Below are 26,155 nucleotides of genomic sequence, written 5' to 3'. Positions count from 1 at the left end.
ATGTACAAAAACTGTAAATTCACATATTTTGTTTCAAAATATCGCGTTTTTTCCCGATAAAATCCCCCGAGATTCACGGATTTGGGTTTCTTCGTAATTTTGTAAAAGCACGAGGGCAAATGAGCGGAAGAAGCGCCAAACTTTCCATCTCCCATCACAGTAAAGACAGAGGACCAGAGAATAAAAAATATTATTTAAATAATTAATAACAAAATTAGAAAATTCTATTTTTCGCTTTTTATCCCTATTTAAATTCTAGTTTCCGTTTTCTTCTGTTTCCTTTTTTTTTTCTTATTTTTTTTTTTAAAATTCTTTCCCCATTTATTATTTTCTTTTTCATTTACAGGTGAAAAATCCAGAATCAAATTCCAGGTAATTTAATTTTAATTTTTTTTTTTACCTAATGAATTTCATTTAATTCTGCAATTTGAAATTCGATGAATTTGAACATTGAACATGAATGAATCTGAAATGAAATGGTTTTATCTTGATTTCTTTTTAATTCTTTTTATTTTGATTTTGAATTAGTTGGATCTTGAAGAGATGTCCAAACATCGCGTCCTAAAAGGATTAACGGAGTGTAGTGGACATGATTCAAAACCGGATGATATCACTGAACAACAGAAGATGACGAAAGCAGGTAAATTTATTAGATTTGTTAAATTTTCTTTCTGAAATAAAAATAAATTGTTACATTTGCAGAAATGGAACAAAAGATATCGAGAATCTTGAAGCTAATGAAGAACAAAGATCATGGAAAAAACAGAGGAATGTCGAGGGACTCGAAGAAAGAAATGGAAGTTATTGGACTCGTTGAAGATCTATACAAAAATTATCAGTCGATTTATGAACAGTATGGTCATCTTCGAGATGAAGCGGAGAGAATCGTTAAATCCAGAAAAGGAAAAGAGAAGGATAACGGAGATGTCTCTTCTTCATCTTCAAGCTCTAGTTCTGATTCTGAGTCGGAATACTTTTCGTCGGAGGAGATAAGCAATAGTTGTGTTCATTCTTTACGGGATGAACAGTCGAACATATTGCATGCTCAAATTCAAGCTGATGAACTAGAAAAACAAATTGAACAAAAGAATGAAGCGTTGGCTAAAGTTGATTCTCTGCATTGGGAACTAGATAGCGTGCTAAACCAGAAATGCGAAATGGAAAACAGAAAAAATCAAGAGATATGCGAGAATATGATTTTGATAGGAAATTTGAAAGAAGAATTGACGGAAAAAATTGGAGTTGTACAGAAGATGCTGGATGAGAAAGAGAGAGTTCTTGCACGAATTAAGGATATGGAAACCGAAATAGACACGATGCATTACCGAAGAAGGGAAATAGAAGAACAGAACATTCGGATGAGATCGGAAAATCAGTGGCTTAGCACAAGAAATTCCGAGCTGGAGTTGGCATTGACGAGTAAAGAGACGGAAGCTTCTTCTCAGACGATCGCCTTAATGGAGCAAGTCAAGAATCTGAAGCAAAAAATGGATGCATTGCAGGCTGAGAGAACAAAATTAGGGCAAGATATGGAGCAATGTAAACAAAAATTTTCTCACAAATTATCTGAAATGGAGGCCGAAAACAACAAATTGAAAATCAAAATCATCGATCGAGAAAGCATCCTAAAGGAAAAGGACAAAACCATTACTGCATTAAACGAGAAAAACAAGCAAGCGAAGAGCTGTTTACCAGACGTGGCTTCGAGCATGATAGGCGCAGAGAGGAAAATGGAAGATTTAGCAGAAGAGCTCCGCAACAGCTTGGAAGATAAAATCCGTCTATTATCGCAAAGAATCCTCGTCGCAGAGCAACTACACAACGAAAGCAAGGAAAACTTCAGGGCAAGAAACAAAAGATACGAGCAAGAGAAAAGACAATTCGAAAAAAAAATCGGAAATCACGAGGCAGAGTTGATGAAACTCGGCAACATGAACGAATTCGAAATGGATAGAATGACCAGAAAAATCGAAGAAGAGAGCACCAAGCTTCTAAACCACATATTAAAGATCACAAAGGAGCTCACATTCGCAAAATACTGGGTTAGAACGAGAAACAACGAGCTAAAACAACTGAAAACAAATTTAACTCGATTCGTAGCACAAATGGAGGAAAAAGAAGAACAGGAGTTCATGCTACGAGAAAAGGTATGGAATCTAGAAGCGAAATTAAGTAAAGAGGGAGGGGAGAAGCTGAACCTGATCAGAAGCCTTAGCCAGTTGGAGAAGAAAATGACGAAAATGGTGAACCTAGTGAAGGAGAAAGATGAAGAAGTGTTCCAACTTGCAGAAGAGAAGAGAGAAGTGATTCGACAGCTCTGTGCCGTGATTGATCACCATCGTAGTCGGTACGATCTTCTCAAAGACGCCATGATGAAGAATGTTAGAAACATAAAAATGATTTGATGATTGTCATTCTTTTTGTTATAACAATATATTTTTTTTTGTGTTGGATTTCCCGAAAATTTTTGGTAAATGTAAATGTAAAAGAAATATTTATACACAAATTTATTCATTCTTCAATAAAATATTTTAAAGTTTATATTAATTTTGTTCCGTATGTTTAAATATTTACACAATTAACACAAATTAATTTTGTTGAAATTAAAGCTTAATTTTCCCACGATTTCTCAACCCTTCCGTGATTGGAGGGCAAGAAAGGAAAGGAAAGAAAAAAGAGCGGGAAAGCTGGAAAACAAACAGTGTGGGTTTTTCAAAACATTTTATTTAATTATTAAATGGTTTGTGGAGTTGGTTCTAACAAGTTCGAGGGGTTAATTAAAATCTCAGTGGCAAATTCCGTGAATATTCGCTATCTAAAGGGCAAATGTTTTCGATCGCCACCACGGATTCCATCCCTTCAAATTTTGAAGCTGCAAAAATTGCTATATCACTCGCTTTCTGGTTAATCTCTTCCTTTTTCATTTCCCATTTTCCGTTAATCTCTCTCTCTCTCTTCCTGTGTTGCTGGTTTTGTTCTCTCTTATCTTCCCTTCGTCCTCTGATTTTCAGGTAATTTTTTAAATTCTTCTTTTTAATTTCATCGTTTTTGTTATAATAATTATCTTCTGTTTTCTTTGAGATTTTGGTTGATTACTTGATGTTTCAGTTCAATTCCACGTGTTTTTTTTTTCTTTTTCTTGTGTTTCTTGTTTCTGGAATTTTTGAATTCATGTATCGGATCGAAGTTGATGGTTGCTTGAGCTTGGATTTTTTATTTATTTATTTTTATATGTTTTGGTGATTTGATTGAATCTCCTGTTGAGCTTAAATTGGTGGTTTTGGATTGTGGATGGGCGTTTTTAGTGTGCTGAAGCTATTACTGCTACTATTTTTAAGCGAATCTAACTGCGCGAGAATTTATGTATGAATCTATTTCGCTTATAATCCGATCACTTCGAAACTTTTCCTGCTGAAATGGAAGATGGATTAGCTATTTTGGTTGCTAATTTGCTGCAGTTGTTTGGAGTTTTGTGTTTATTTTGATTTCTTCTGTAATTGATTCTTGTTTCTCGCTGTGTCTAGTTCCGGATCCAGAAATATCATTGTTGGTTGAACCTCGATGAGGAAGACGGAAGAAGAGTAAAGTGAATTTCCAGGTGAATCTCTAGGCCATGGCGAATTTTGTCTCTATCGACAAATAATATTCCGGCATATAGTAATTAATTACGGGCAATTAGTTCATCTCTCTCTGTTTTTTAGAACTAATTTATTTTTTTTCTTTTTTTGGTCAATTAATTTAATTTCCTCTTACTTCATCGTTGAAATGGAAAAACCCATATTGTTATTTATTTATTTATTTTTGTTAAAAATAATCCTTAATTGGTATAGATTTCAAAATTGTTATTATGATGAGTGCCTTTGCATGGTAGAATCAACAAAAAGAAACTGTTCATCTTTTCTGATATTAGCTGATTTTTCTAAAATCTAAATTTGGCCCTGAGGCCATCTCTGCCGTTGCCGAGTCGGGCGCTGTACAGAAATTGGCGTAGCAGATTGTGCGAAGTTTGCCTACATAATATGTCTTATAATGAAATAGTTTTCTAATTACCATATGAATCCTGTCACGTTGTCTCCAAGAAAAACACTATTATAGCTTTCGTCTGCGTTCTAATCGATTCAAACTGTGATAAACGCTGCTGTTGTAAGTAGGCCCCTCCCATGTGCGATCTCTGGTGGAGTCTATTTATTCATGAATTAACTGCAGAAATATTATAAGTTTGCTTTTTTTTTTTTTTTTTTTTTTTTCCTGTACAATGTCAGTTTGCCATTGCCAGTTCAAAGTGAAAAGTTAAAGTTGGTGCTAAAGGACGATTGAGAATTATTATTAGATTAACATGATATCAACTGCGGATATAATTAGGCTATAGAAATGTATATTAGTTCTAATGTTGAACAAAATAATTATTATTTTCAATTACAAATCACAGTTTTGTACAGCCTCAACCCATGTGGATCTTTAGAAATTGTCGATTTACAGATTATTTTATGAGGATGCGTTTGGATTTATCCTTCCAATGAATAATACTCTGTCAATGACAGTTCAGAAAAGATGATCTCTTTCCACCTCTATTTCTCGTAGACATCTATAGGGATTTATCTCTTACATGTTCTTTACTGGTTTTAGAACGTACGAGTAACTTGAATTTTGATTTTCAGTCATGGACTCTTGAACGTCCATGTTCTACTGTGCTTGCTAGGGGGAAGTTGATATTCCCAGGAGATGACAAAGCACCGGTTCAGGGATTCTATGAAGTCTATATTTGGGAGTCACCTTGATCCAGAAACAGAAGAACGGCTGAAAGGAAGTAAATCAGGTAATTTTGATTTAAAAAAAACTGCTGTAATTTCTATAATTTTTCCATTTATGAATTCGAGGGATATTTTCCCTCTGAGTTTTGTAGTTAATGGTGCTTGTCTTTCTCCCATGATCTTCTTAGTCCGTAGATTAATAATTTTACATTTATGATGCAGTTGTCCAGGACAAGGTGAACAAAATTAAAAAACTCATAAGAGATGAAGATCTAGGAGTGGAAGACCATGACCAATCAGGAACTGGCAAAAAACAGTCCGTTGATGAGTTAATTGATGATTTTCATAAAGATTACAAGGCACTCTATGAACAATACGACAGTCTGACCGGAGATTTGAGAAGAAAATTTCAAAAAAGAAAAGGAAAGGAAAGATCTTCATCTAGCAGTTCATCCGACTCGGATTCAGATGATTCAAATGATTCTCCAAAGAATGAGAGAGAACTCCAAGAAGTTGGAGACATCAAGCTGGAACTTGAAGCAGCACTTTCAGAAGTAGCCAACTTGAAAACGATATTGGCAACTACAACTAAAGAGCACGAATCTCTAAATTCAGAACACCTGACTGCTTTAAGTAGGATACAAGAAGCAGATGGAATCATTAGAGATTTCAAGTGTGAAGCTGAGACTTGGGATGCTCAGAAGTCCAAATTTCTGCTTGAAATTGAAGAGCTGAAACTGGCGTTGGGTAATGCAAGTAAGATTGAAGCTGAGTTGAATGGGATAATAGAAGGTATGGAAACAGAGATGAATAGATTCATTGAAGAAAAGGAGACTGCAAGGGGGAAGATTGAAGGCGGGGAAAAAACTATAGAGGAATTGAAGGAGAAGTTGTCAACCACAATGGAAGAAAAGGAGACCCTACACTTAAAACACTTGGAAGCTTTAAACAATATACAAGAAGTAGAAAAGGTCATAGGGGCCGTGAAGATTGACGCTGAAGCATTGGGTCTTGAAAAATCTAAACTTCTGCTCGAGATTGAAGAGCTGAGTCAGAAGTTGAGTACTGCTGGTGAAATTCAATCTGAATTGAATGGGAGACTTAAAGATATTGAAACAGAGAAGGAAACCTTGATCAAGGAGAAGGAGACTGCATGGAGGAAAATTGAGGAGGGAGATAAAATTGTAGAAGAGTTAAATGCCAAAATTGATTCGTTGAGGAGTCAGTTAACAGCTTCAGTTGAAGACAAAGAAGCACTGACCCTAGAACATGGGACAGCTTTAAGCAAAATAAATGAAGCAGAAAAGATCATAGCAGACATGAGGGTTGAAGCAGAAAGCTTGGGTGTTGAAAAATCTGACATTCTTCTTAAGATTGAAGAGCAGAACCAGAAGTTGAGTCTTGCTGAAAATTTAGAAGCAGATTTGAATAAGAAATTGAAAGACTTGGAAATGGAAAAAGAGAAGTTGGTAGAGGAAAAAGAGATTGCCTTAAGAACGATTAGAGAGGCAGAAAACGTTAATGAAGAATTAAATGCTGCGGTTGAGCAACTGAAGAGGCAATTGACAGCAACAATTGAAGAAAAGGAAGCTCTGAACTTACAGCACTTGACAACTTTAAGTAGGGTACAAGAAGCAGATACGATCATAAGATATATGAAGGTTGAAGCAGAAACTCGGGATGTTGAAAAATCTAAACTTCTACTTCAGATTGAAGAGCTGAATCAGAAGTTGGGTGCTGCCGGAGAATTGGAAGCACAATTGAATGAGAGATTGAAAGATATTGGAATAGAAAAGGATAACTTGATCAAGGAAAAAGAAGCTGATAAGAGAACAATTGAAGAGGGACAAAAAATTATAGAAGAATTAAATATCCTGGCTGATCAGGTGAAGAGGCAGTTGACAGCTACGATTGAAGAAAAGGAAGTTCTAAACTTGGACCATGCAACAGTTTTAAGCAAGATAATTGAGGCAGATAAGATCATAGGAGATATGAAGACACAAGCTGAAGCGTGGGGTGTTGAAAAAGCTGATCTTCTGCTCAAGATTGAAGAGACTAGTGAGAGGCTGAGCAATGCTGTTAAGATAGAAGCAGAACTCAATGGAAGATTGAAAGATATTGAAATTGAGAAAGATGACTTGATCAAAGAAAAGGAGATTGCATGGAAGGAGATTGAGCAAGGTAAAAATGTTAGACAAGAGTTAAATGTCTTGGTTGATCAACTGAACAGCCAATTGACAACTACAGTAGAAGAAAAAAAAGCTCTCAACTTAGAACATGTGATGGCCTTAAGTAAGCTTCAAGAAGCAAATGAAATCATAGAAAGTTCAAAGGTTGAGGCAGAAACTTGGGGCCTGGAAAAATCTAAGCTGTTGCTTGAAGTTGAAGGGTTGAATCAGAGACTGAGCTCTGCTGCCAAGCTAGAAATAGAACTAAATGAAAAATTGAACGACGTTGAAATTGAGAAAGTCAACTTGATGAAAGAAAGGGAGACTGCTTGGAGGAGAATTGAAGAGGGAGAGAAAACTATAAAGGAATTAAATGAGATGGGTGATCGGCTAAAAGAAGAAAAGATGACCATTTTCCAAGAATTGGAAACAGCTCGAGGAGAAGTTTCTTTCTTGAAGCGGCAAATTCAGTCTACAGAACAGCAGGCTGCAAACTTAACTCATTCTCTAGAAGCTTCTGAGGAAGAAAATAGATTACTCACCTTAAAAATTGTGGAGATCTCGAGTGAAATTCAATTGGCTCAACAGACGAACCAAGAACTTGTGTCTCAAATGCAATTGTTGAAGGAGGATTTGGGTATGAGGGAAAGAGAACGTTCTACTCTTGTTGAGAAGCACGAAGTGCATGTGAACGAATCGTTAACTCGCGTAACTATGCTAGAAGCTCAAGTTACACGGTTGGAAACAGCACTGGAGTTATTACAAACACGTGAAAAAGATTTGTTTCAACAATTGGAGATCAAAGCAGCGGAAGCAAAACAATTGGGAGAGGAAAATATTGGACTACAAGCCCAAGTTTCAGAGATTGAAGTATTATTTAGGGAGAGAGAAAATGAACTTTCTATTCTCAGAAAGAAACTTGAAGACAGTGAAAATCAATCATCATCCAGCATAGCAAATTTGACTCTGGAGATCAACCGCCTATTAGAAGAGGTGAGTTCTTTACGTGCTCAAAAAGGCGAACTGGAAGAACAGATGATATGCAGGAATGAAGAGGCTTCATTGCAAGCCAAAGGCTTAAAAGATCAGGTGGAGACGTTGCTGCAACAGTTGGAATTCCAACAGAGCCAAAAAGTTGATTTGGAGTTGCAACTAGAGAGGACAACTCAAACGATTTCAGAATATACAATACAGATGCAAGAGTTTGAAGAGGAAATAGTGAACAAGAATTCGGATCAACAGAGACTACTGAAAGAGAAAGAAGATTTAATAGTACAAATCAAGGATCTTGAATCAGCATTTGACTCCTTATGCAATGAAAAGCGCGAAGTTGAGGAGAAACTAAAAAGTCAGGTGGATGAGAACAGTCGATTCAGGGAGGAAAAGTTGGATTTGGAGAAGAAATGTTCTGAATTAGAAAGTACCTTGACAGATAGAGGAGCTGAGCTATCTACTCTCCATGAGAAACACAGAGGTGTAGAGGCTGAAGCCTTGAGCCAAAAACTAATCTTAGTGGCCCAGGTTGAAAATCTGCAAGAGAAGGTGAATTCTTTGCAGAATGAAAAAAGTGAAATTGAGTTTCGGGTTGAAAGGGAGAAAAATGAACTTTTGGATACTTTAACTCAATTGGAAAAGGAGAAAGTTGAGTTACTGAATTCGATTGCTGATCACCAGAGAAATTTGAAGGAACACGAGGATGCTTACAAGAAGCTAAATGATCAATATAAACTGGTTGAAGATCAGTTTGAAGAATGTAAGCTAAAACTTGATAATGCAGAAATGAAGATGGCAGAAATGGCCCAAGAGTTCCGCAAAGACATCAGATCAAAGGACGAAGTGAAAAATGACCTGGAGCTTATGGTTGAGGATCTAAATAGAGAACTGGAAGTTAAAAGTGATGAGATAAATCTCCTGGTTGAAAATACACGCACGATTGAAGTCAAGCTTCGGTTATCAAACCAGAAGCTTCGTGTTACAGAACAATTATTAACTGAAAAGGAAGAGATATTCCGGAAAGCTGAATTGAAATATCTAGAGGAACAGAGACTGCTTGAAGAAAGAATTCATGGACTATCTGCAACAATTGTTGCTAACAACAAAGCGCACCAAGAGACAATATCCACTGTTTCAGAAAACGTTAACATTAACCTCTCCCAACTGGAATGTGTTAGCAGGAAATTTGAATTGGACTACGCAAAGTATGAGAAGTGTATCATTGCGACATCCCACCAACTACAGTTTGCAAAGAGTTGGGTCTCAAAAGCTATTCGTGAAACGGAAAGCCTAAAGAAAGAGGTAGTAACCCTTGGCGAACAACTTCAAGAAAAGAGAGAGAGAGAATCAATATTAATAAAACAGGTTGAGAAGTTGGAGAAAAAGGCCAACAAGGAAGGATCGGAGAAGGAAGGATTGGTTCAAGCAATCCATCAACTTGAAAAGAGACAGAGAGAATTAGAGAAGATGATGGATGAGAAGAATGAAGGTATGCTGGGTCTGGAAGAGGAGAAGAAAGAAGCGATAAGGCAGCTTTGCATTTTGATCGAGTATCATCGTAGCCGCTACGATTTCCTCAAAGATGAGGTTCTAAAGTTGAATGTTAAAGGAGGCCAGAGCGTAAGATAGTAAGTCAACCATCACTCCCTTTACTACACATCTTTCTACTTTTGCTTTTGCCTTGTGAATTCTTTCAATTACATCCATCTTGTTGTTCTTTGGGTTGTTGATAAACCTTCGCTTGGATGTGGCTAATTAGTCAGTCTATCTATTGGTATACCTGCTTTGTGAATATTGAGCATTCCTTTACTTATTCATTGTACGACTTTATTTATAGTTCATTTATAAAGATGAATAGGGCTTAGCCAAAAGTGAGATAAACCCCATCCCTCTCTTTCCTTTTTTTCGTCCCCTTTCCTTCCCTATTTCACTTATGCTTTAGGGACAACCTACATTTCCATATGGGACCTCCTCATGACATCTAAGACCCACCATGATCCTATCCTATTTATCCCGTCTTTTCTTGGCAGCCATCTAGCTACACAGGGTTAATTTAGGTTAGGAGCTTACTTTAGTTTTAAAAAAACATTAGTTCTTGCTAAGTAGTTGCTTGATCCATTAATTAAGCTATGACTTTAAGTAGAGCTCAGCAAGAAAGAAGGGAAATTACTTTAAGCGATATTTGAGTAACTTCCTTTTTTTCTTTTTAATAATGGAGGTTGGAATGAGTGCCAAAAAAAAGGCAAGATAGATCAGTAAACATAGTGAGCTTCTAGAGTCCAATGTAAGTCGAGTCTGATATGTTGACAGAAACAATATCTTTCAAAAGAAACCAAGTAAAATAAGACCAAAAAAACTACACACATATAGAATCAAAATCTTGAATAAACTGAAATCTGCCTAATAGTCCCTTTCTCTTCTCCTTTTCTCGAAATCTGCTTGATAGTCAAGATGGAAGAAGTAGCTTTATACGTATAGTTATCTTAGATTTGAGTCTTATTTTGCAGGCTGGAGTGTTACAAGGATTGCTTATTTTTTGTTTGTTGTAAATTATGTCTAGTTTCTTAATTACTGGAGGATCTATAATTGTTGAAAGTCTTATTCTATCAACTGTGATGGTTTTCTATTACTTCTAGATATGTTAATACCATTTATGTTCCCTTTGTAGGTATTTAAAAGAACAATGGAGAAATCATTCAAGAAATTAGTTGTTTTCTTTTAGAAAAATGCAAAAAGGCACCACACCCATAGGGGTTGTGTCATCCCTGCACAGATACATAAGCGTTTTGAGATGCCATTGGCATTGGGTCATGCATAATTGCAAGATAGCCCTAATTTTATTCAAAAGAGATTGATTTGTGATTGTATAGGAAGACTTACAATTGCAACAAAAATCCCTAATTTTGATTAGGATTAGGGACAAAAGGATTAGGCCTGTAGAGGATGATGTAGATGCTGGAGATGAAGACCTAAAGAAAGCTTGAGAGATTAGAGATTATAGTAAGTATTCTTTTTCCTTCTGTACATTTATGTTTGTATTATAGGATTTGTTGTACATTTTTGTTCTTTCATCTTAAATCAAAACTCCTTTGTAATGAATGATAATAATCTTATTTATTAAAAAAATGGTTAGAAAATCTTTCTCTACTCCCTTCCCCATTTCTTGCTCGATTTTGGCTATGTGGGTCAAGCTCGATTTTGGCTATGTGGGTTAATTATAACTTGAGTGATTGCCTAGTGATTATATTTATAGACACAACTTAGCCCACATGCATAAGAGCGTAATTCTATATCTATTAAATGGAAGAAAATTAATTGATTAAATTTGTATCAAACCATACGAGGCTAGCTACAATCCATCCACCAACTTTCGAGGCTAAGAGATCAAAGCATCTTCATTCAAAAATTATTATTGTGAATCAAATAAATTTTCTGTGTTTAAAATTTTATTTTCTCATCTTTATCATATTAAATCCATTCTAAGTATACTTTTATCCCACCCTCTAGAAGAAAGTTGACTATTTTGACACAATAAGGAGGGAAAAAAATCTCTCCATATTTAATAATACATTTTTTTTGTTTTTGTTTTTTTTTTTTTTTTTTTTTTTGTATTTTATGAGATTCAAATAATTTTTTAATTTAAAGAAAAAGTCAACAATAAAACCAAATCAATTAATATATATTAATTTGTAAAGCCTTAAATTCGAGCCAAGCAGTTGTATCCTTATTTATTATTTTCAACTAAGAAACGACAGCACCTGATTTCTCCCCACGTCTTTTTGAGGGTATTATCGTAAATTTATACTCATTCTGTAATCTGATTGGTCAATGTTATTTACTATTTGATTGTTTCTACTGCTCTCCGTCTGACTTGGCCCATCCGCCTTTATTACATAACGCGGTCCAACTACATATTAAACAGCGTCGTTTCATGAAAACGATGGCGTTTTATCTTCCTCTCCGTTGCTTTCACAGTTCATGTTGAGAGATTTGAGATAACCGCGTTGGTATCTTCAAGCCTTAATTTGGCCATTTGCTCATATGGACAATTTCCAAATGATCAGTTGAGTTGAATTGCTCTCTCTCTTATGAAAAGTCCATTCTGTTCGTCTTTTAAGCTACTGGGAATTTGTATTTGTATTTGTATGAACTTCTAAGTTCTTTGTGTTGAAATTTATTGTGGGTTTGTGATTTTGGAAATTGTTCTTGAGTTTGTTAATGGGCTGAAGAATTTTTTTCTTTTTATTCATTGATTTCCGGATTTGGGATTGTTTGATTGTTTCTTCTCTTTAATGGGTTTGAAGAATTTCTAAGTTTGATCTTCTCTTGGGTTCCGAATATGTCTCGTGAGCAGAAAGTTCGAGTAGTTCGTTGTCCCAAATGCGAGAATCTCTTGCCTGAGCCCTCGGAGCTCCCTGTTTATCAGTGTGGTGGCTGTGGAGCTGTTCTTCGAGGTATGAATATTTGCTTTGTTCCTTTTTAATCTCTCTTGTTTTGGCTGCTGAGGAATTTTTAGCTCCACTAGTTATGTTATTTGTCAAATTATAAGTTATGCTTGTGCTCTGTTGTGGTTACATTTGTGTTGGAAAAATGCTCTGTTTTTGGATGTTGTAGTAGACCATGGGACTCTGTTATGCCTAGATATCCGCTTAATGAATGACTTTTTAAGTGCTTAAAAAGGGTTTTTAAGTCGACTTTGTGAACACTTGGGTGACTTTAAAATTTTATCATAACTTTGATGGTGCAGCAAAGAGCAAAGTTCCCCTAAATGAGAAAAATGATTCTATGAGCAGTGAAAATTATGAGTCGTTATCAGAACAAGGCAGTAGTTTAGGTGCTGCTTCTGACACAGAGTGGGGCAGTCCGAGCTCTAAAAGGACTGTTTTCAGCAATAGCCCAATTAGAACAAATGATAGACAGGATATAAATGATTATGAGATGAAAGTTGGGAAAGAAACTAATGGAGTTTGGCCAATCCAGAGGTTTGGAGATCAATATATCAAGAATTGGGTTGGTCGATGTAATCTCGAACAAGACGTGAGCGTTTATGATTTGGATTATCCAAGTACAGCACCGTACCGTACTCGTATAGGAGCAGCAAGAAGCCGGGCGAGTTTCGAGCATCGAAAAGTTGAAAGAGGTGCATATACAAGGTACTCTAGGAACTCTATGGCTGTTGCTGACAGACCTTCAAGTTCTAACTTTGAAGGTTTGAACCCAAATCCAGCTGAGCTGCTTAGAAGGTTGGATGAGTTGAAAGACCAAATTATTATGTCTTGTGATGTGAGCGCTCCAGCCAGTCAGTACTACGGTCGGCCTACTTACAATGTTCCAGTGCAGCCTTCAACAAAGAGCCAACAGCTGAGCCATGGCTCTTATTACCAGAGAAATAGTGAGGAGTTCTTACATCCAAAAGAGCCAATCAAAATGAGTGCTTATTACAATGAGAATGCTATTCCTATTGGACTCGAGGCGTCTGATCTGCGACGTGCTGGTCGTTTTCCACACTCGAGAAAGTCTAGTGAGTTTAGTTCAGTGACTGATGGTTATGGTCTGGTTCAACCAAGAAAGGCTCCACTTTTGCAAAGAAATGGAAATTCTTGTGATGCCATTGCAGGTGGTGCCCCATTCATTGTATGTGTTAGTTGCTTGGAATTGCTTAAACTGCCAAGAAAGCTTTATAAGTTGCAAATGGATTGGCAGAAACTGCAATGTGGTGCTTGTTCGGTTGTCGTCGTTGTACGAGTCGAGAACAGAAGGCTTGTTGTTAGCGTTCCATCGGAATCCAAGCTCAAAGAAGTTTCTCCTGATGATGGTTCCCCCAAACGAGCTGCCAATGCCACAGACTCCTTAGAAAACTCTGGTGATTCTTGTCACAAGTTAATCAGTACTGACCACAACAAGCATGAGCAAACTTCATTGAAGACCACCCCAGCTATAAAATGTGAACCAAGCCTTCTCAACGACTCAGCTGACCTGCCTTCAAAAGATGTTTCCAAGGAGAATTCTGATAGCACTTCTTATCAGGAAGCTAGCAAATACAGAGAGGGAGGTGATGGACATAAGCAGAATACTGTGATAGACGACAACGCCGAGCCGATCGAGTTGGACGTATCGTTTGAGGATTATTCGAACATTCATGTTTCTCAAGATTTTGTGGAAACAAGCAAAGAAGAAGTGGAAGAACAAAGCAAGATCAAAAACAGTCAAGAATCAGAAACCTTTTTTGTGGGTCTCAGCAGGTACAACTTAAGAGATTTCTCAAGATCAAGTGAAATTCCGGATAATGGAAAGCCTGTTGTTTCAGTTAATGGGCAGCCTTTACCAGCTCATGTAGTCAAAAAGGCTGAAAAGCAAGCTGGGCCCATTCTTCCCGGAGATTATTGGTAAGTTTCTAGTTCACCGCTCACCGATATTATCCTCTTTAGGCTTTTCCTTTCGAACTTTCCCTCAAAAATTTTAAAACACTTCTACTAGGGAGAGGTTTCCACACTCACAATCCACCCCTTTCAAGGCTCAGCGTCCTCGCTGGCACACCACCCGGTGTTTGGCTCTGAGACCATTAGTAACAGCCTAAGCCATAGCAAATATTGTCCTCTTTAGGCATTTTCTTTTGGGCTTCATCTCAAGATTTTTAAAACGTGTCTACTAGGGAGAGGTTTCCACACTCTTATAAAGAACTCTTGGATGCATTCCATCGTCCTGTTTCAATGATTTTAACTGGCTTTAACATTGTGGTTTCCCCCTTTAATTGTGGCTACCAGGTATGATTATCAAGCTGGATTCTGGGGCGTAATGGGGCATCCATGTCTTGGCATCATTCCTGTGAGTTTCCATCCTATGGTTCAATAGCTCTAAGTTATCAATATCAAGTACGTTAACCAACTCCCTTCTTCTATGCTCATCATTCAGCCGTTCATCGACGAGTTCACCTATCCATTGTCAAGGAACTGTGCTGCTGGAAACACTGAAATCTTTGTGAATGGCAGAGAGCTTCACAAAAGGGATTTGGAGCTGCTTTCTAGCAGAGGGTTGCCCACTACTCCAAACAAGTTTTATAGAATCGACATCTCTGGAAGAGTTGTGGATGAAGATACTGGGAAAGTGTTGCACAATCTGGGAAAACTCGCCCCAACGTAAGTTCATTGCTTTCATAACGTTGTTTCTCAGTTTCTTATCATTACAAAGTATAAACCATTTGACCTTCAACAGTTTTTGAAAACACAGCATTGCGAAGGTGAAGCATGGGTTCGGGATGAAAGTACCAAGAACACTCAAGTGTGCAACACATAAAGTGTAGGCGGTTCATACCTTTTGCCTTATGGAACTCAAACTCATTTGCTTCTCTGTATATCAAGTTTTGGGTATATAAATTTGAAGCGTTCTTACCATATTAGATTTTATAATACTCAGTAGATATTGTCTGTTTTGGCCTCTTATATATAGCAGTTAGTCTTACTATTTAAGTAGGGAGAGGTTTCTATATTCTTATAAACAATGTTTCGTTCTCTACTCCATGTGAAACTTCATAATTAGTGAGTATTATGTTTAAGTATGTTTAAGTAGTAAATGTCGGAAATTAATTTATTAGAGTTTAATTGATACAATTATAAATTTGAACTGACGGGATAAAATGGAGGTTAAATTAATATATTTATAAAAATTTATGATTTAAATTGATATAATTTTAAAATTAAGAGATATAAATTGATTTTTGTCTAAAAAATATTTAAAAGTGACTTAAATGTATTTTAAATCTAATTTTTAAAATTTATTTCCATGTGCGTTCATTTCCTAAATAAAATTCAATATATAATTTTTTCTCTTAAAAACAACACTCCACCAACGATCAAACGAATTTGAGAAGCCGGATTTCAAAACAAGTCCTCAATGTCAGTAATTCATTTGAATTTTGAAAGATAGACAAATCCGACCGTTGGGCTTCTTTCTCCCTATATAAAATCCCCACCCTCGTCTGTACAAGATTTTCAAATTTCGCCTTCAAACCCTATCTGTCTCTCTCTTCTTCTATCTTCAATGGCCAGTTCCGCCACTGCTGAAGTTCTGGTCACCGGCGAACCCGTCGGACGGACGAAGAAACCTAGAAACAGCCGGAAGGCTCTCAAGGACAAAAACTCGTCACCGGAGGAATCTCAATCTATGGTCACGAAGGTTACGCAGCCGTCGGAAGAGGAGAACCTCTCTCTGAATCAACCGAAGCCGAAAGCTGCGCAGAAGAAGCAGCCGGTGAAGCAGTCCTTCGATAAAGATTTGCAGGAAATGCAGGACATGCTACAACAATTGAGGCTCGATAAGGAGAAGACTGAGGAGCTTTTGAAAGAAAAGGATGAGATGCTTAAGCAGAAGGATGAAGAGCTTAAAACGAGGGATAAAGAACAGGAGAAGCTCCAGATCGAATTGAAGAAGTTGCAGAAATTGAAGGAATTCAAACCTAATATGGTTTGCTTCTTAATTTTGTGTTTTTCTTTCTGATTATTCGTATACCTAGAAATGAACAAGAAATTGTTAATTTTATGTTCGATATAGCTGGAATTAATTAGTTTTTCGGAAAGAAATCGTCAGATCTGGTTTGGTTTTGATTTCTGATTGTTGAATATTTTTCATTCTTGATTAGAACTTCCCTATGATTCAAATTTTGAAAGACAAGGAGCAAGAGAAGAAAGAGAAGAAGAAGTGCTCAGAAAAGAAGCGGCCCTCTCCACCTTACATATTATGGTGCAAAGATCAGTGGAATGAGGTATGTTATACTTCTCATAATTCTTGATTATTATCACTGTTGAAATTACTTTTGAAATTTACATTTCTGGCTTGTGTTCTCCGACGCAGATCAAGAAGGAAAATCCAGAGGCGGAGTTCAAAGAAATCTCGAACATTTTGGGGGCAAAATGGAAGAGTGTTACTGCAGAGGAGAAGAAGCCATATGAGGAAAGGTATCAGGCAGAGAAAGAAGCCTATTTGCAAATCACTTCTAAAGAGAAGCGTGAGACTGAGGCGATGAAGCTGTTAGAAGAGGAGCAGAAGCAGAAGACAGCCATGGAGTTGCTTGATCAATACCTCCAATTCAAAGAGGAAGCAGAGAAGGATAACAAGAAGAGGAAGTAAGCAGTACGATTTTATCTCTATTCTCTCTGTGGAAGTGCTTTGTGCTAATGTTTGATAACATGTCTCTTAGGAAAGAGAGAGATCCACTGAAGCCCAAGCAACCGATGTCGGCGTTTTTCCTCTTCTCAAATGAGAGGCGTGGATCCCTTTTTGCTGAGAACAAGAATGTCCTAGAGGTTAGATTTGTTTTCAATTCTCAAATTTTGGTTTCTCTGTGTTCGTGTCAGGGCTTCTAATTTGCTTTAGCAGTCCAATTTTCATGTTCACTGCCTTCTCCATTCAGGTAGCTAAGATAACAGGAGAGGAGTGGAAGAACATGACAGAGGAGCAAAGAGGTCCCTATGAAGAGGTCAGCATTCATCGAAATTCAACACCTAAAACAGATTTTTTATAAATAATTCATTCAAAACCAATATTATCTCTTGAATTCATGCAGATGGCGAAGAAGAAGAAGGAGAAATACATGCAGGAGATGGAAATTTACAAGCAGAAAAAGGAGGAAGAAGCAGCAAACCTCAAGAAGGAAGAGGAAGAGCAAATGAAGCTTCAGAAACATGAAGCTTTGCTGCTGCTAAAGAAGAAAGAGAAAACTGAGACAATTATAAAGGTAAAAGACTGTAATTTTGTGTCATATCTTGACTGCACTATAATATTTGGACAATCCATTGATTTGAGATGTCTGTATGATCTATTAAAGAAAACAAAGGAGGAACGCCAGAAGAAGAGGAAGGAAGGGAAGAAAAACGTTGATCCTAACAAGCCTAAGAAGCCTGCATCCTCTTACATCTTGTTCAGGTAAAACAAAATCAAAACACCCTTCAAACAGAAGAATTGCATTTGGAGAACCTTGTTACTGAACTTGTTTCTTGTGTCAATTGCAGCAAAGAAGCAAGGAAAGTTATAATGGAGGAGAAGCCTGGAGTGAACAACTCCACAGTCAATGCCCTGATTTCAGTGAAATGGAAGGTTTGAACTTGCTGCAATCTTCTTTCTGTTAGTACTACTGTAAGAACATTATGGTTGGTGCTGATAAATGGTCTGTTTTTGTTCTTTACTTTGAGGAGAATAGGAACTAAGTGAAGGGGAGAGAAAAATGTGGAATGACAAAGCTGCAGAAGCGATGGAAGCTTACAAAAAGGAAGTGGAGGAATACAACAAAACTGTTGCTGAAACAATAAAGGGTGAGGAGGAGGAGAAAGCCTGAGAAAAAGAATTCATTAGTTAAGTGTTTCTTCTCTGTTCAAGTGTTATTTGAACAGTCACTAACAAATGACTCATTTTGTTTGTTCATCCAATTGATTTCTTCTCTAGCTGTTAGATTGTTGGCATAATAATTCAGTGCTAGGTTCTTCTTTATGAAATTGGTATTTGTTCCATCGTATCTGAATGAGAAAGTTCTGACTGATTTTGGGTCTTTTTATGATGGGTACAATACCAAAATATTCAAACATGTGATGACTGAAGAAGGTCGTCATCATTGACTAAAATTATCATTCCATTTTATTCTAGTTTTAATATAAAACTCCATTGATGGCTACAACCACTTGTTGTGTGAATCAAATTTCTTTTATGACATTTGAATGATTGATGATTTGTGGTGTTTTCTTGACCTTTACCTACAACTTTCATCTTTTCACCCAAAAAAAAAAAAACAATAATAATAATTAACTTTTGAATTCTTTTTTTATTTTATTTTATGGAGGATGATAATTATCTTGATTTTAAATACTACGTATATCAATATTCATTTTTTAATTTTACTTTTTATTTTTTCATGTATTTTCAAATGTGAAGTCAAAGTTTTTAAGCTAGAACTAGACCAAAACTAAATCGAATGGATTTGAACCATATCGAACTAGACAAAACTAGACTGAATTTATAATACCCGATATTTTTTTTTTTAAATAAAAGAACATAAAAATATGTGTGACTATTGTCACGTACGACCTGACGCATTCTAGCCCTTTGAATACTTTTGAGATCGAGAAAGTGGAAATTTGTTAAGACCAAATTTAAAAAATAGAAAAGAACATAAAAATATGTGAAGTCAAAGTGGAAATTTGTGAAGTCAAAGTTTTTAAGCTAGAACTAGACCAAAACTAAATCGAATGGATTTGAACCATATCGAACTAGACAAAACTAGACTGAATTTATAATACCCGATATTTTTTTTTTTAAATAAAAGAACATAAAAATATGTGTGACTATTGTCACGTACGACCTGACGCATTCTAGCCCTTTGAATACTTTTGAGATCGAGAAAGTGGAAATTTGTTAAGACCAAATTTAAAAAATAGAAAAGAACATAAAAATATGTGAAGTCAAAGTGGAAATTTGTGAAGTCAAAGTTTTTAAGCTAGAACTAGACCAAAACTAAATCGAATGGATTTGAACCATATCGAACTAGACAAAACTAGACTGAATTTATAATACCCGATATTTTTTTTTTTAAATAAAAGAACATAAAAATATGTGTGACTATTGTCACGTACGACCTGACGCATTCTAGCCCTTTGAATACTTTTGAGATCGAGAAAGTGGAAATTTGTTAAAACCAAATTTAAAAAATAGAAACCATAAATAAATGTATATACATATATCTACATATATATATATTTTAGATAAATGGCAAAATAAATTGAAAAAAAAGGAACTTAAAAAGGCATGTATTTATTATTATGACTATGCTTGACTTCTATAAATATCATTTGCAAGCAATGCCGGCAGTTTCCATTTCACTTTCGCCTTGCCTTCTCCACCGGCCCTGGATTCCATCGCCCGCCAAACTCGACAACTACGATGGTGAATCAACCTCCGATCACCGATGACCTATTTCCCTACGACGATCGCCAAAACGACGCTGGAGCAGCATTCGTCCTCCAATCCAAAGGTAACTCCAAGAACAAGATTTCGCGATCGTCTCTGTTTTCAATTTCTCATTCTCAAATAGAAAATGGAGATTCATAAGTAAATGACTTCTTACTCCGTCGCTCGACGATTAAACAGGAGAATGGTGGCATGCCGGATTCCATTTGACGACGGCGATTGTCGGACCGACGATTCTAACGCTGCCGTACGCGTTCAGTGGACTAGGTTGGGGATTAGGGATTTTCTGCTTGACGATTATGACGGTTGTGACTTTCTATTCATATTTACTCATGTCTAAGGTTCTGGATCACTGCGAGAAGGCCGGTCGCCGTCACATCCGATTCCGGGAACTCGCCGCCGACGTATTAGGTATCTTTTTAATTAACTGCTTTATTCCTCTTTAGGTATTTCAAGAACATCATATCATCATTACCACAGCGCATGCGTGTTCTATTTTCTGCTCTGTAATTCTCCGTTTTAAAATTTTTAATATATATATATAATATGTAGTTTTAGGAGTAAAAAATAAATATTTATTTAATTTTTTTCCTTAAAATAAACTTTAAAATATTCGCCAACTCAAAAAACGTATAATATAACTTCATTTAAAAAAAGTCAATAATCACTCACATGTGAACTAAAAAAGAATTAAAATATTCTATTTTTATAAAAATATTTTTTTGCTTAATATTTCATTTTAAAATTATTTAATAAATTCTAGATTTAATATTTGATTAATTGGGTATTCCTTTTTTATATTTATGTAAAATACAACGACATCTAAGACCAATCACTTACGAACAATAAAAAAAATATAAATTTATTTTAGTTTAACGAAATTAAGGTAAAAATTTGTATATTTAATCTCGTGATAAAAGAATAATATAATTCAAACTTGCGTAAGGAACCATAAAACTAATATATATATATATATATATATATATTATACTGTATATATATTTATGAGAATTTAATGAGTTGAATGATATTTGAAGATAGTAACATGAGTGGTGGATGGAGGAATTATTGTACGTGGAATATATATAGCCCCATAAATCTGATTTTTTAAAGATCTAACATTTAATAACATTTTAGTTAAATTTGATTTTTAAAATAAGTTGCTATTTATAGTTATATTATCTTTTTTAAAAATAGAAAAATATAGTTTGGGTGGGTTGGTAGCATTCTTATATATATATCTATATATTTAAACTTATATTTGTAATAATTTTGAACAGGATCTGGATGGATGTTTTACTTTGTAATATTTATTCAAACGGCTATCAATACTGGAGTGGGAATTGGAGCAATCTTGCTGGCTGGACAGTGCATTGAGGTGTGTCTTATTCTCACCCATAGATATATATATACGTGTGTTGTGCTGTCTTTATCTTTTCAAATGAAACCCATTCTTACAAGCTTCACCCACTGATTTGATCCTGAGAAAAACAAGACTAAAACAGGACAAATAGATAGGAAAAGTCAAATTGCTTTTATTGATAATTTGTCTGAATTTGTGACCCAATGAGAACATCACTTCCTTGTTCCCTTTGAGCATTTATGACGTGGATCACTGTCTTTTTAGACCGGTAGCAGATATTGTTCTTTTTTTACTTTTCTTTTGGACTATCTATCAAGGTTTTTAAAACGGTCTGCTAGAGAAAGGTTTTAATACCCTTGTAAAGAAGGTTTCGTTTCCCTTCTCAATCGATGCGAGATCTCACAATCCATCTCCCTTCAGAGTCTAGTATCCTCGCTGGCACTCGTTCCCTTTTCCAATCGATGTGGGACCTCCTAATTCACCCCTCTTAGGGGCCCAACGTCTTTGCTGGTGCACCGTACACCCCATTTGGGGCTCAGCCTTCTCACTGACACATCTCTTGGTGTCAAGCTCTCTAATACCATTTGTAACAGCTCAAGTCCACCGTTAGGGGATATTGTCCTTTTTGGACTTTCTCTCAAAGTTTTTAAAATGTATTTGCTACAGAGAGGTTTTCACACACTTATAAATAATGCTTCGTTCTACTCCCCAATTGACGTAGAATCTCGCCGGATCATTTGTTATTAGCCTCATTTTATGGTCATTCTCTAAATTTTCACAAGTACTTGCTCTTATGTCATGAACTCTTAAAAAGGGAGTGAATTGAATGTGGTTTTGGGTGACATACAGATACTATATTCAAACTTTTATCCAAATGGATCGATGAAACTGTACGAGTTCATAGCAATAGTAACAGGGGCAATGATTATTCTGTCTCAGCTTCCAACCTTCCACTCTCTTAGACATGTCAATCTGGCCTCTCTGCTTCTCAGCTTGGGCTACGCCTTTCTTGTGGTTACTGCTTGTATCATTGCAGGTACTAAACACATAGCAATTCCTTTCATAATATGATCAACTCATCTTATGTTTCATCTATCAATAATTGAAGCAACCAGAAAAGAAGCTGGATCAAGGGACTACAGCTTAGAATCGTCACCAAAATCAAGGATGTTCAGCGCCTTCACATCCATCTCCATTTTAGCAGCCATTTTTGGGAATGGAATCCTCCCTGAAATCCAAGTAATTCAAACACATTACATTACAGCTTCTGATTATGTGACACTCAGTTTGAATAATTTAAGGTAATTCATAGCTCATAACAGGCAACTCTGGCAGCTCCGGCTAGTGGGAAGATGGTGAAAGGGCTTTCCATGTGTTACACCGTCATATTCCTAACCTTCTACGCCATTGCTGTGTCTGGATATTGGGTGTTTGGGAACAGGGCTACCCCCAATATCTTGCAGAGCTTGATGCCCGACACTGGGCCTTCTCTTGCGCCCACTTGGATCTTGGGCCTCGCTGTTATTTTTGTTCTTCTTCAACTCCTAGCCATTGCCCTGGTCTGCTAACTTCAATCACTAAAATACAATACTTTTGAACTTAACATTGAATTGAAATTGAAGCTTAAATTATAGGTATATTCACAAGTGGCATACGAGATAATGGAGAAGCAATCAGCTGATGTAAAGAAAGGGTTGTTTTCCAAAAGGAACCTTATTCCAAGGATCATACTTCGGACAATGTACATGATTATGTGTGGAGTTTCTGCTGCAATGCTTCCATTCTTTGGAGACATTAGTGCTGTAGTGGGTGCTATTGGCTTCATTCCTCTTGATTTTGTTCTACCAATGCTTCTCTACAACATCACCCACAAGCCACCCAAATCATCCATCACCTATTGCACCAATCTCGCCATCATCATCGTCTTCACCGGAGTTGGGATCATGGGTGCTTTCTCTTCTATAAGAAAACTCGTTCTTGATGCCCAAAAATTCAAGCTCTTCAGCAATGATGTCGTTGATTGATATCTAGTTGAAGTGGAGGTTAGTCATTGTGATTGCGTTGTTGTATGGTAGAAAGAGTGAGAATGTTGAAATTACCATCGAATGAGATGTATTGTTAAAATTTAGTGACAAAAAATATGTATTTTTTTTTATTACGATATTGTTACAAATAGTATAAGAGCTAGATACTAGAGCGTGTGTTAGTTAGGACATTGGACCTCCAAGAAGGTAGATGAGATCCCACCTTAGTTTGAGAAGGGAATGAAACATTTATAAAAGTGTGAAAACCTCTCGTGAGCCTGACAATTATATGTAATGGGTCAAAGTAGACAGTATCTATTACTAGTAAGTTTTGGCTGTTCTATAAATAGATGACAAGAGTAAAGATAGTTGTAAATTATTTACCTTGGTAATTATTTCAGTACTACACACCATGCCTTGCTCGCTTACAAACGAGATAGTGTTATTATATGCTCACATCTCTTTAATATAAATTTCTTCGACTTAAAATATATTAGACACATTAATATCCTTCGTTGATTTTTAACAAATAGTGACATTTTTATTAGTTAGTAATAGAAATTGATAGGCTTTAATTGATTAATAAAGTTTACCTAACATTATCTCAATGCGGTTTTGAGACAACAAAATACAACTAATATATTCACATGACTTTGTCTCTTTATATTAATTCCAAAAATGCCCTTCCTTGCCTGTCCGCACTTAGTGTATTATCTGTTTTTTTTTTGGAACTTTCATGAAAAATAAATAAATAAATAAATATGACAAATTATAAATAAAATTAATTGAGCCATATTCAACCACTATCATAATTATTGGAAGATTAAAGCCAACAAAGAATTAATATGCAAGTCAAACCAACAAAATTTAAGGTAATATAAAAATATTCAACATCATTTTCAAATCCTTATGATATCATTTTCCATTAAATTATTTCCATAATTAAAGCATCGAAAAAAAATATATGGTGTTTATAGTCTCATTTTAATTTGATGTGTATTTTATATAATTTTAAATTTAACCACTAATTAATACCATCTACGGCACAAATTTCTCTATTAAAATTAAATTTTAGTTCATCAAATCAATGTCTAATGTTATATTTTAACCTAATGGACATTTAGACAGTGGACTCTATTACCACTAATTAGTGGTGCAAGTCAAAATTGAACTCGAGCCCACAATTATTTATTTATTTAATATTTAAACTTTTAAATTTATAAATTTAAGAATTATTTAAAATTGAAATTTATATTGGACAGATAATTAAGTTTAAAAATATTTAAATGGGTTAGAACAAAAAGAGATAATAGATAAAAAGTTGGAACAGTTTTGTAATAAATGTAGAGGTTAAGTGAGATATGGATGAAAGTCTGTCACTAAAATGGGACAAATTCTTATGGCTCTTAAGCCATGGGCGTGAACCATAATGCAAAAGTTACCTCTTTTTAGTTCGCTCCTCATAGCCATTCCCTTTCAAACTTCACCAACCTTCAAATATTATCACCATCTTCTCATCTCTGCAACAACAAACAAGGCATGGAAAAACCAACCCTTCAACCCAAACCCAATCACAGCCCCAATAGCCCTCCCGTTTGGGACTGTGGAAGCTCTCTCTATGATTCCTTCGAGCTCAATTCCTTCAAACAACACCTTGACTCTGCCATAGCCTCACGTACCCTCTCCATGCCTCACTTATCCGACCGCCCCGCTCCCCCGCCCCCGCCCCGCTCTTGTGTACCTATGTCCAAGGCTTCTTCTAAACTCTCTCGCTCCCTCTACAAACTCCTCCGCTCTCTCTTTCGACCCAAATCTAATTCTAGAACCTCCATCTTTCGGGCTCGAGATCAACCCAAAGATGGATTTTATGTCTTCTATGAAGTCGGGTCGCTCTCTACCATCCCCGAAGTCCCCGAGGCCGACTTTGGAACTGGCCTTTCGCCCGAGATTGGGTCGTTGGTGAGGAAGACTGCTTCTGAGAGGTTCACGGCTAACTCCCTTGGCATCTCCTTGAATATTTGAATGATTTTATTTATTAGCCTAGAAATTACTATATAGTTAGCAAACAATATTTATTACATTCATATAGTTTGTATGTGTGTAATAATTATGTTCATATCTACTTTTTATTTTATTTTTTCCAATGTTTAGGGATGATGATTTTGCAGCTTAAGCTTGCATAAGTTTGAATATCCCATGTCTTCCTTTTAATTTTTACAACATTTTTTTAAATTTAGTTCAATTAAATTAAATTTGATTTATATAATATATGATCGAGTAAATTAGTCTGTTTGAATATTTGAATACTTAATTAATTTAATCTTATTTGAATTTTCAACTTGAAATTAACGATTAATCTATATTTTAAATTTTCTTAATTGTAGTTTATTAAAGAATATTATCGAGTTTGATCATAGTTTGTTGGAGTGGTTTAACTCAATTACATAATAATAATAATAATAATATATAGTTTTCTTTTGTTGTATTTAATTTGACTTAATAAAATGTTATTTAATTTGATTAAATTAAAAATCTAATCAACTTTAATATTAATAAAATCAAAGTTTTTGTATGTCGATGTTCATTGTGCACCCAACGACAGGTGCCAAGGGAATAACAAGACTCAATGCTACCCATGCATGAAGTAACTGATGGGCTATTGTCCGTCAAAATAAGTTGAGATACATCAATGAGGGGGAGTTGACGAACCCAATGGTTTGTTGGTACAGTCAACTATAGGTGAAGTCCCCTTTAGGAGCGTTTCCATTGGGGTAAAGCCTCTCATGAGACTTGTGGTGATGTCCTCTATATTCTAGTTAAATCACGAGTTTTTGAAAGATGGAGTTGTCGAGTCCATACGAGAACATTGTTTCACTTAATGAACAGATCAATAATCAAACGAAATAC

The 26,155-nt window shown here is 35.8% G+C and overlaps 6 protein-coding genes across 12 annotated transcripts; all 6 read left to right on the top strand.

The window, feature by feature from the left end:
• The first annotated feature begins 540 nt into the window (after positions 1-540).
• LOC111803884 (uncharacterized) lies at positions 541-2,541 on the top strand. Its single transcript, XM_023688493.2, has 2 exons — positions 541-640; positions 703-2,541. Exons 1-2 carry the CDS (start codon positions 544-546, stop codon positions 2,403-2,405), a joined length of 1,800 nt encoding a protein of 599 aa, XP_023544261.2. The 5' UTR covers positions 541-543; the 3' UTR covers positions 2,406-2,541.
• Positions 2,542-2,868: 327 nt separating this feature from the next.
• Positions 2,869-11,059, top strand: CIP1 (COP1-interactive protein 1). 3 transcript variants are annotated; one of them, XM_023671984.2, is made up of 5 exons: positions 2,869-3,011; positions 3,525-3,598; positions 4,659-4,816; positions 4,974-9,540; positions 10,581-11,059. In XM_023671984.2, coding segments are annotated over exons 3-5 (4,662 nt in total). In that variant the 5' UTR covers positions 2,869-3,011; positions 3,525-3,598; positions 4,659-4,722; the 3' UTR covers positions 10,582-11,059. The 3 variants fall into 3 exon arrangements, with proteins under 3 accessions (XP_023527752.2, XP_086976281.1, XP_023527761.2); XM_087120155.1 differs by having other exon boundaries at positions 3,525-3,599; positions 4,702-4,816; XM_023671993.2 differs by lacking the exon at positions 10,581-11,059 and having other exon boundaries at positions 4,974-9,541.
• A 774-nt stretch (positions 11,060-11,833) lies between these two features.
• Positions 11,834-15,301, top strand: LOC111785289 (uncharacterized). Of its 4 annotated transcripts, XM_023665854.2 has the most exons (6): positions 11,834-11,975; positions 12,267-12,366; positions 12,660-14,298; positions 14,677-14,737; positions 14,825-15,048; positions 15,140-15,301. In XM_023665854.2, the coding sequence occupies exons 3-6, from the start codon at positions 12,698-12,700 to the stop codon at positions 15,210-15,212; spliced, it is 1,959 nt and encodes a 652-aa protein (XP_023521622.2). In that variant the 5' UTR covers positions 11,834-11,975; positions 12,267-12,366; positions 12,660-12,697; the 3' UTR covers positions 15,213-15,301. The 4 variants fall into 4 exon arrangements, with proteins under 4 accessions (XP_023521622.2, XP_023521564.2, XP_086976378.1 ...); XM_023665796.2 differs by lacking the exon at positions 11,834-11,975 and having other exon boundaries at positions 12,014-12,366; positions 15,125-15,301; XM_023665730.2 differs by lacking the exon at positions 11,834-11,975 and having other exon boundaries at positions 12,016-12,366.
• A 596-nt stretch (positions 15,302-15,897) lies between these two features.
• Positions 15,898-18,451, top strand: LOC111785930 (high mobility group B protein 6-like). Its single transcript, XM_023666306.2, has 9 exons — positions 15,898-16,372; positions 16,548-16,670; positions 16,760-17,031; positions 17,106-17,211; positions 17,319-17,384; positions 17,472-17,642; positions 17,733-17,830; positions 17,917-18,001; positions 18,105-18,451. The coding sequence occupies exons 1-9, from the start codon at positions 15,950-15,952 to the stop codon at positions 18,237-18,239; spliced, it is 1,479 nt and encodes a 492-aa protein (XP_023522074.2). The 5' UTR covers positions 15,898-15,949; the 3' UTR covers positions 18,240-18,451.
• Positions 18,452-19,376: 925 nt separating this feature from the next.
• Positions 19,377-23,584, top strand: LOC111806922 (putative GABA transporter 2). Of its 2 annotated transcripts, none has more exons than XM_023692462.2 (7): positions 19,377-19,925; positions 20,042-20,272; positions 21,142-21,239; positions 22,164-22,260; positions 22,333-22,463; positions 22,547-22,783; positions 22,859-23,584. In XM_023692462.2, the coding sequence occupies exons 1-7, from the start codon at positions 19,835-19,837 to the stop codon at positions 23,246-23,248; spliced, it is 1,275 nt and encodes a 424-aa protein (XP_023548230.1). In that variant the 5' UTR covers positions 19,377-19,834; the 3' UTR covers positions 23,249-23,584. The 2 variants fall into 2 exon arrangements, with proteins under 2 accessions (XP_023548230.1, XP_023548221.1); XM_023692453.2 differs by having other exon boundaries at positions 22,074-22,260; positions 22,859-23,583.
• A 1,041-nt stretch (positions 23,585-24,625) lies between these two features.
• Positions 24,626-25,440, top strand: LOC111803865 (uncharacterized). The gene has a single exon (XM_023688461.2). The coding sequence runs from the start codon at positions 24,788-24,790 to the stop codon at positions 25,268-25,270; it is 483 nt and encodes a 160-aa protein (XP_023544229.2). The 5' UTR covers positions 24,626-24,787; the 3' UTR covers positions 25,271-25,440.
• Positions 25,441-26,155: the final 715 nt, after the last annotated feature.

This window comes from Cucurbita pepo, chromosome 1 (genome assembly GCF_057944985.1).
Source record: "Cucurbita pepo subsp. pepo isolate OVF chromosome 1, ASM5794498v1, whole genome shotgun sequence".
Lineage (NCBI taxonomy): Eukaryota > Viridiplantae > Streptophyta > Magnoliopsida > Cucurbitales > Cucurbitaceae > Cucurbita > Cucurbita pepo.
This window is presented reverse-complemented; position numbering and strand designations above follow the sequence as displayed.

Excerpts from the sequence above, each read along its gene's own strand:
- LOC111803884 (XM_023688493.2), top strand. The coding sequence starts at position 544 with ATGTCCAAACATCGCGTCCTAAAAGGATTAACGGAGTGTAGTGGACAT. Across the intron at positions 641-702 it reads ACAGAAGATGACGAAAGCAG|AAATGGAACAAAAGATATCG; the intron begins GTAAATTTATTA and ends TTACATTTGCAG.
- CIP1 (XM_023671984.2), top strand. The coding sequence starts at position 4,723 with ATGACAAAGCACCGGTTCAGGGATTCTATGAAGTCTATATTTGGGAGT. Across the intron at positions 4,817-4,973 it reads GCTGAAAGGAAGTAAATCAG|TTGTCCAGGACAAGGTGAAC; the intron begins GTAATTTTGATT and ends TTTATGATGCAG.
- LOC111785289 (XM_023665730.2), top strand. The coding sequence starts at position 12,252 with ATGTCTCGTGAGCAGAAAGTTCGAGTAGTTCGTTGTCCCAAATGCGAG. Across the intron at positions 12,367-12,659 it reads CTGTGGAGCTGTTCTTCGAG|CAAAGAGCAAAGTTCCCCTA; the intron begins GTATGAATATTT and ends TTGATGGTGCAG. Across the intron at positions 14,299-14,676 it reads ATTCTTCCCGGAGATTATTG|GTATGATTATCAAGCTGGAT; the intron begins GTAAGTTTCTAG and ends TGTGGCTACCAG.
- LOC111785930 (XM_023666306.2), top strand. The coding sequence starts at position 15,950 with ATGGCCAGTTCCGCCACTGCTGAAGTTCTGGTCACCGGCGAACCCGTC. Across the intron at positions 16,373-16,547 it reads AGGAATTCAAACCTAATATG|AACTTCCCTATGATTCAAAT; the intron begins GTTTGCTTCTTA and ends ATTCTTGATTAG. Across the intron at positions 17,643-17,732 it reads AAACTGAGACAATTATAAAG|AAAACAAAGGAGGAACGCCA; the intron begins GTAAAAGACTGT and ends GATCTATTAAAG.
- LOC111806922 (XM_023692453.2), top strand. The coding sequence starts at position 19,835 with ATGGTGAATCAACCTCCGATCACCGATGACCTATTTCCCTACGACGAT. Across the intron at positions 19,926-20,041 it reads ATTCGTCCTCCAATCCAAAG|GAGAATGGTGGCATGCCGGA; the intron begins GTAACTCCAAGA and ends ACGATTAAACAG. Across the intron at positions 22,464-22,546 it reads GAATCCTCCCTGAAATCCAA|GCAACTCTGGCAGCTCCGGC; the intron begins GTAATTCAAACA and ends AGCTCATAACAG.
- LOC111803865 (XM_023688461.2), top strand. The coding sequence starts at position 24,788 with ATGGAAAAACCAACCCTTCAACCCAAACCCAATCACAGCCCCAATAGC.